The following is an 8833-nucleotide window of genomic DNA, read 5'->3' on the forward strand; positions in this document are numbered from 1 at the left end:
TGACGACGTGATCAACTGACGATATCTTTGTAGTTTTGAAGGTATATGTTGACAGCGATGGGTGAATGCAAGTAGCCTGTTCTTTTAAAGCTCATCACGACGGAGATAAAAAAAAATTTATAGGGAGGGTAACTAGATTAGAAGCAGAACTAATATATTCACGTGATTAAAAGAGGGTAACAGTATTGCTACATAGATGAATTCAAGTTTACTATATTAACACTGGACTGAGATGAAAGGAGGTAACAAGAGGGTACTAAAAATAAAATATTAAGAGGCTGAATACGATAAGAAATGCCTCTCATACTGTCTAATGACTTAAAAACTGTGCTCCCTCCCTTCATTTCTCCATTTGAAACAAGCAATGTCTGCTAAAGAAATATATTATTCATGGATACAACAGTTACCAAAGGAATAAAGTAATAAAACCAAACATACAATTTTATCCTGTTTGGAAACAAAACCGACAAACATAGTACAAAACAAGACAAGAGAGGACCACAGAACGTATAACGCAATGCAATGCAATTTAGTTCATTTCAATTCAATGCATTGTAGTTTAATTAATCACATCCCAACTATAGGAAACATTTGGTATTTGGATTCAAAACTCTTCACCATATACGTTTATACAACTCTTGTCCAATACATTTATGTATGTTTTACACCTATTATTGACTTTTCTCCGGAACAGGAAAAACCCAATGGATTGAAGTTTGCAACCACAACTACTTCCTTATACTTGCAGTCGGGTATTGTCTACATGTCTCTCTTCTTCTCATGGATCAAAACTTCCTACATCTTAGTTGCCTATGCTTAAAATAGATGCTACCATCTACAATTTTATATCCATATATCTACAGGACAGTTCCAGTGCAACACAGAAAAAGTTACGTTATGTTTGTTAAATGCCAACACCGGTTAATTGTGGGTATTTTGCAAAAAGCTATAAGGAACTCGAAGATATCAGCCCTAACCAAATAAACTTAACTAAAACTAAATCAAACCTAAACCAAGATCAAATCATTAGATACATCTCTCGCACAACTTTCGAAACTCAATGTCTTGCTTAAAACTATCGGATTCAATTCTACTCATCCCATTTCAACGCAATTTGGATTGATTCATCAGTGTAGTTCACTGGATTTCCTACCTCTCTACCATTAAAACTTTATTATTAACTTTCTTGAATCTTGGCTTACCTTACAAACAAATGGTTTTACATTAATTCATGGCTATAGCTACTTTTATTCTCTTGTTAGAAGGTACTATCTCTTAAATGTATTTATATATCTATATATATTTCCTTTCTTTTTCTTGTAGTGCTTAGAGAAATGGTTCTAGTTGTTAACAAAACTATCTATCCAAGTTATACATGCACTTTTTTTAAAAAGAAATATTTGACTATTATTACTCTATTTGATACTAGTTACTCATTGTTAATATATTGTTCATTGTACTTATTTATAGATACCTCTTATATATTTAATCAAGGTTTTAATTTGTCTTTTATAGAACAGAACCAGACTATTGAAATTTGTTGTTGAAAATAGCATAACATACAAGATTAGAAAATTTTTGAAAAAGTTAATACTAAGATAGCTAACTCTCCTATCCTTTTGAATAAAAAAGATAGAAAGGAACACTGGTTTGCATCAGGTTAGCTAATATTAACTGATATATACATATACCTGCTTATTGTGTGTTACATAATTTAGTGGTATTAAAAGCTTAGACCCCATTCGCTCTCTTTTCATTGATTTAACTATAGAAGTAATTTTGGATTTTGTCCTTTTATTAAATGTGCTGAAGATAAATATGCATGATGTTGCTATATAATAATACTACTATCAGCAGGAATATACATATCCCTTGGCTATGGTTATTCATATTTATTTCCACACTCATATCTTATACTTTTGCCTACTATGATAACGATATTACTTCAACTACTCAGATTGGGAGAATACGAAATACGAGAGCTAAAAGAAGCAAAAACATAAATAGTCGATATAAAAAAAGGAAAATAGTCAATAGTAACGTCAACAGTGTCACTTCAACCACTGTAATACCCAGAGTTTCAAAGACTAGTAGAAAAAAATTATATTCATCTCCTACATCATCGTCATCATCAATTTCTACTTTTAAGAGCACCTTTAGCAGTAATAGTGGCGATAATGATAATAATTATAAGAACAAGAGCAATAGCAATGGTAATTCTCATCATCAGATGAATGGTTATTTTACAATACCTGCAAAAAATGAATTTTTTTCAACTACTTCTAAGAAAGCTTCAAATTCCATTTTCTCATCAACTACTTATGATTTTAATAAATATCCAATTAAAAAAATTGGACCAAGTTCAAGTATTTATAGAAGAAAAGCAAACATGATGATTCCTTACAATAATGACGCTTCTTTAGATAACTTTTCTATTCAAGATATCGTATTAGTCTCTGATTTGAAAGGTGGCCTACACGCTGTAAATAGATACACAGGTGAAAATTTATGGTCATTGAATCATATTGATGAAAATTATTCTACTTTATCTATACAAGATCCAAATTATAACGTTACTACTTCTGTCAATCACAATAAGAATAACGAAACATTAATAATAGAACCATTCGGCGATGGAAACATTTATTTCTTTAATATTTTTCAAGGTTTAACTAAATTGCCAATTTCAATACATCAATTAATAATGTCCTCCCCAATGAATCTAAAGACAAACTTTATTATCGATGACATCGGAACAATCATTGAAGAGGAAAAAACTTATACTGGCTCAAGACAAACTTCAATGTTCACAATAGATTTAATTACCGGAACAGTAATATCAGCATTTGGATTCGGGACTGAAAACAAAATATACGTTAAAGAAGATGTGATCCAAGAAAACTTAATTAAAATTGGTAGAACTACTTATGAACTGGAAATTCATTCTTCCGACTCTCCATCTTATAATGTAACATATACTACATGGCAACAAAACTCATTAGATCTGCATTTGTCCAATAATTATGATAATCCAAAAGATGGTATTTGCATTTGTCCAGTAAAAACAGAGAAAAATAATTTTTACTCAATTATGGCCATGGATACTGGCCTAAATGATGTAAAATGGGTCTCTGATGAAATTTCACCAAGTATTATCAACAATATTTTTGATGTTTTCAAGAATAATGATACAAATGAAAATATACTGATACAACATCCATTTCAGAAGTTCAAGGATAATAAAAAAGAAGAAAATGTTGATAAAGTTTATATTGATCTATTAGAAAATAATTCATGGATAGCTTTGTCTGACAAACATTTCCCATCGTTCGTAGATTCTGCTAAATATTCAAGATATACCCAAAGAGAGATGAAACTTGGCGATGGATTTGATTATGACATGAAATTAAGAATTTTGCGTAATCAAAGGATTTTTAAATCTGCAATCAGAGGAGTTCACTTTTTAAATAACAAAAAGAAAAATCATTACTATAATTATCATCTAGCTAGTGACAACAATCTATTAATGCTACCCTATGATGATGAGCATTATCTACATGTTGAAGATGGAGACGTGTACATAAACAAGGATTTTGATGAAGATACTACAATTCATAGAAACAGAATAAAGACAAAGAGAAATTTGGTAGATTATGAAGCTGTGGAAAGGAGAACAAGTAATGAGTTCGATGAAAATGATGATGATCTTAGAAATTATTTCTCCCCAGAAGAATTTCAGGCATATAAACGTAGAGTACATCAACAAATTGCCAAACAGTTCTTTGAAGAAAGTCGTAATTCAGAATCATTATTTCATTTTGCAAAGAATTTTATTTATAAAGTTATTGAAACCGGTTTTCTTTTAATTGCATTAATTTTCGTAATGGTACTTTTGCAGAAGTTCGAGATATTACCACCGTTAAATTCTTTTTTTAGGTCAAGTGGTCTTCTACCAGTTAGAGAAGTTCATTCAAATATTGATAATGATGAACTGTTACACGAGCCAAATCATATTGATAATAATTTTATAGAAAAGAATCCTACTAATGAAGCATCTGACGAAATCAATATGGAAATTTCAAAAACAAGCACATCAGCTTCAACCAGGTCATCTAATTTCACTGATTCATCTTCCTCCAAGACATTACTTAATACAGACGATACTGATACTATAAACTTAGGTAATTCAGACAAAAGACGTAAAAGAAAGAATAAAAAAGGTAAGAAGAAACAGACGATAGTGAAAATTACAGATGACGAAATGTCTGAAACTAAAGTACATGTGAATCAAATGAATGGTCAGCTTACTGCGGTCTCTACAGAAGATTATAATGGCGATGATAGCTTAAGAAGCTTATCTGTCAGCGAAAAAGTTTTAGGTTATGGTTCTTCCGGTACTGTGGTGTATCAAGGTGAGTTTCAAGGAAGACCTGTAGCTGTGAAAAGAATGTTAATTGATTTCTGCGATATTGCAACTAGAGAAATTGATTTATTGACAGAAAGTGATGATCATCCAAATGTTATTAGATATTATTGTTCCGAATATACAGAGAAATTCTTATATATTGCATTGGAACTTTGTAACTCCACATTGGAGGATTTGATTGATACTAGAATTAAATTCCCTGACTTAGAACTGTCATCCATGAACGAACCGCCTTCAGGGCCTTTGATATCTGATCTGAATAGTATTGCCATCCTTCAGCAAATTGCAGCAGGTGTAGCTCATTTGCATCTATTGAAAATTATTCATAGAGATTTGAAACCCCAAAACATATTGGTATCTACTTCAAAAAAATTAGTTGAAGGCCATACTCAAAATCAATTCTACATAAACACTAATAACGTGAGAATTCTGATTTCCGATTTTGGTTTATGTAAAAAACTAGATGCTGATAAATCTTCGTTCCAAACTAATACCAACAATGCAGCAGGTACAACTGGATGGAGAGCCCCAGAATTGCTTGATAGTAATAGGAGAAAACTACAACCAATTCAAGAAGATTCTGAACATGATAAGTCTTCAAATATCAACTCTTCGATGGAATCATTTTATGATCCTTTTACAAAATTAAGATTAACAAGAGCCATTGATATCTTTTCGCTTGGTTGCGTTTTCTATTATGTTTTGTCGAATGGTCAACACCCATTTGGTGATAGGTATATGAGGGAGGCCAATATTATAAAAGGAAATTACTCATTGCATGACTTAGACTCTACTGTAGGAAATCCAGCCCTTGTAATTGAAGCAAAGGATTTGATCGAGAAGATGCTTGATAATGATCCATTAAAAAGACCTTCTGCAAGCAACGTATTAAAACATCCTTTATTTTGGTCTGCATCTAAAAAATTGCAGTTTTTATTAAAAATTAGTGATCGTTTTGAGTTTGAAAGAAGAGATCCTCCAAGTCCATTGCTGCTTACTTTGGAATCACATGCATCGAAGGTTATTGAAAACGGTGATTGGACTTCAAAGTTCAATTCACTTTTCATAGACAACTTGGGAAGATACAGAAAATACCATGGTGAAATGTTAATGGATCTGTTACGTTCGTTGAGAAATAAATATCATCATTATAACGATATGCCTCAGAAACTGATGAATGAAATTGGTCAATTACCTGATGGGTTTTATAATTACTTTTTGAAGAAATTTCCTAATTTGCTAATTGAAATATATATAATGGCCTCGGAAAACCTATCAGATGATCGTAGTTTCAAAGAATATCTATAAATTCATCCATTAGTCTGTTTCTGAGGTTTATTAATTTGGTTGATATTTTATTTAAAAGCCACTTCAAAAAATTTATTATTATATTTGCTACATTACTCTTCTAATGAAGAAAATTCGTCATTAAAATTATTATTAAAAACATTATTTTGCATTATTATTTGTCCATATTATTATTATTTTTTTTTCAAATTTATCTATTACATTAGCCTTGTCAAGAGGTTTACATTAGGACACTCATTATTAATTTTATTCCTGGTATAACATAACAACGATTAAAACTTTATTTTATATTATAATTTTGTTTAATTATTTATTATTATAAATATTGATGTACATATTTGTTGTCCATGAATCAACTTTCATCTTTTTTAGATTCAAAAAATGCATTTTCAGCAATTTTAATTGTTGAAAAAGTAATTACGCAGGCTATTGCATATATTTCATAAAACCAAATATCTATTATGACATTAGGTACAGAAAACTTTTCACCTAAAAGCTCATTTAATTTTTGTGATATTGAATGTGGGAGATTCGATCTGATGCTTAACATAGTAGCAACCACATAGATACCAGCTAATTCTGAAACAAATAGATTCTTAATCATTGAAGGTTTTTTCTGATATATTTTCGAAACTCCTTTTGAAGTTGGCAATGCATCTGAATCTTCATTACTTTGCATGGCAAACATAGCTAAGATTTGGAATCTAATCGGTAGTAGTGCAGACATGTAAGATATAGTTGTCACTACTGTTGATAGAGAAGCGGCAAACAATGAGGTAGATAGTAACAATGAAATCTGTCTAGATAGTGATTCTAAATCTTGATCGTAGTTAAAGTGAAATAATACGAAATTCAGTATATTTGCCAGTGTTATTGCCAATGGATCAGAACCAAAACTAGATCTCCCATTTATATCAAAATATTTGTAATCAAAATCGTTTGGATGTTGCAGGGAATGAATGATAATGAATGGTATTCTTGTAATAAATGTAGTAATGACTTTATGTATACAATAAATCAAAAACACTAAATGGAACAATTTTTTACCATTTCTCAAATATATTGGTTCTTTAATCTGGGATTCCAGTTTCCCTACCTCTAATTGATACCAACCGATTTTCTCTATTAATTGATCTCTCAGTACTGATGTATCATTTACAGAGTCATCGTCTAATTTTCTAAGAATATCGATATTTTGTTCAATAATTTGTTGATAATCAATAATCTTTTCTCTCACAGAGGTATCACTTGCCCAAAGCAACGATTTCCCACTATTTGTATGGATATTTTGTACTCCATTCATAGACAATTTACCATTTTTCCAACCCATTCTAAAGGTTTATAAATGGGTCGAACTGAAGCAATTTGCGAAAAACCAGCTTAATACCGCGACTCCGCCAATAAAAAATTTGTTAAAATATTTTTCGGAATTCCTAATGGACCAAAACTGACGTATTTTAATACAAGTATAGTGAACACACATATTGTACCACCGATGAATGATAGTTTCCTTACATTATATCTATCGTTAAAGAATTTGTCTAATAATGAAACAATTATTAAGAAAGGTTGAACAATGATTAATAATGTCATAAGTAGTAATGAAACGAATGGCCAAATCATATTTGTAATAAAATCAGCTTCTTGGTTAGCTTCAGCAGTCATTATTTGCCATAAAATTATTTCAATAGTAATTGCATAACAAACCATAGAGATGGAGAATAAGATCCTTATTCCTTTCATTAGTTTATGAGATGGCACAGAATATTCTGCATAAAATTTATAAAAAAAACTATCATCTCTGGATTTCCATCCTGGAAGTTTCGATAGATTACCAGCTTTAGTAGGAACTGATATAAAATTGAACAATGAATCAATTTTAAACCAGCCAATTTGATAAGTCCAAGTATATACAAATATCGAACTTATTAGAAGAACCAAAAATATAAGCACGTCTTCCATTTGAAGTCAAATCTAAAAATTTTAAAAAATACAAACAAAAGACAAATACAATATCATGTATAGTCAAAGCATTGACCTTAGCTGACGACTTTGATGACTTATTAGATCAACAATTTCAAGTTGCATCTAACATCTTCTTATATTACGTATACGGAATTTTTCACTTTGATATTCGATTCGATTTCGGTTCCTGGATATTGATCCATATCTACTACTTAGTGCCAGTATATATAGGAGCCATAATTAATTTGTATATATCTATATATATGGGTGAATATATACTTATAGGACAATGTTTCTCTAATATAAGTGTTACATTGTGTAGACAGTGATCACTGAGGGAATTGAATATGTAACTTGCAAGTGTTGCGATATTATGCGATTTAATTCTGATATCTTTTAAGATGGTTCAACAGGATGGAAAAATATTTTAGAAGGACAATAAAAAAAAACAATGTACTAAATACCAATTTATGGACTGATTTATTCTACTTTTACAACAACCATGGTGATATCATCTTCTTTTCCACCTGAGTAGAATTTTCCTGATAATCTTGACAACTCTTGAGCGAAAACACTTGGAAATTGTGGGTCCTTACTTAATTTGACGACGTTTTTAACTAAAAGATTCGATGCTTCTTGTAATTGTTCTTGGGTATTCGTAGGATGCTCTTTGAAGAATAATGCTATGTCATCTGTGGCAACGTTGTCAGTAACACCATCTGTTGCTAGAACAATAATATCACTTTTTTTTAATTGAAAATTGTATTCGTCAGCATCCGATGGTTCGTTTTGAATATATGAGCTCCCTTTCCTTTTAGCTTCTCTTAACATTTTATCCGGTATAATCGCCAATTGATATGGTGCATTGAACCCAACTGTTTGAAACTTAGTTTCAAATACTAATTTGTCATCTCTAAATACGCCACACCATGAATCACCTAAATTTGCAACTGTCAAATTACCATTTGATGGGAAATGAGCTACAATTGCTGTTGTACCACCAACTTCTACAATTTTCTGGTTTTTGATCTTCTTATAAGATAAATTGATTAATTCCTTTGGACTTGTTTCGACTGATCCCTTTTTACCAGTAAGATAAGAAATTTCACTAAAATCAGATAATGCTTTACATAG

At 30.8% G+C, this 8833-nt stretch overlaps 2 protein-coding genes and 1 further gene across 2 annotated transcripts, besides 3 other annotated features; 1 reads left to right on the forward strand and 2 right to left on the reverse strand.

The window, feature by feature from the left end:
* Positions 1 to 1822: 1822 nt before the first annotated feature.
* IRE1 (bifunctional endoribonuclease/protein kinase IRE1) lies at positions 1823 to 5734 on the forward strand (the record flags this gene model as incomplete). Its single annotated transcript, XM_001642211.1, has 1 exon — positions 1823 to 5734. One exon carries the CDS (start codon positions 1823 to 1825, stop codon positions 5732 to 5734), a length of 3912 nt encoding a protein of 1303 aa, XP_001642261.1.
* A 352-nt stretch (positions 5735 to 6086) lies between these two features.
* Positions 6087 to 7073: a sequence feature (similar to hypothetical protein; correction of possible frameshift sequencing error~similar to Saccharomyces cerevisiae YHR078W).
* Positions 6087 to 7696, reverse strand: Kpol_209p2 (the record flags this gene model as incomplete).
* Positions 7075 to 7116: a sequence feature (similar to hypothetical protein; correction of possible frameshift sequencing error~similar to Saccharomyces cerevisiae YHR078W).
* Positions 7118 to 7696: a sequence feature (similar to hypothetical protein; correction of possible frameshift sequencing error~similar to Saccharomyces cerevisiae YHR078W).
* Positions 7697 to 8179: 483 nt separating this feature from the next.
* Positions 8180 to 8833, reverse strand: PTC7 (type 2C protein phosphatase PTC7; the record flags this gene model as incomplete). Its single annotated transcript, XM_001642212.1, has 1 exon — positions 8180 to 8833. A coding segment is annotated over one exon (654 nt), but the record flags the coding sequence as incomplete, so codon positions are not given.

This window comes from Vanderwaltozyma polyspora, genomic scaffold (genome assembly GCF_000150035.1).
Source record: "Vanderwaltozyma polyspora DSM 70294 KpolScaffold209 genomic scaffold, whole genome shotgun sequence".
Lineage (NCBI taxonomy): Eukaryota > Fungi > Ascomycota > Saccharomycetes > Saccharomycetales > Saccharomycetaceae > Vanderwaltozyma > Vanderwaltozyma polyspora.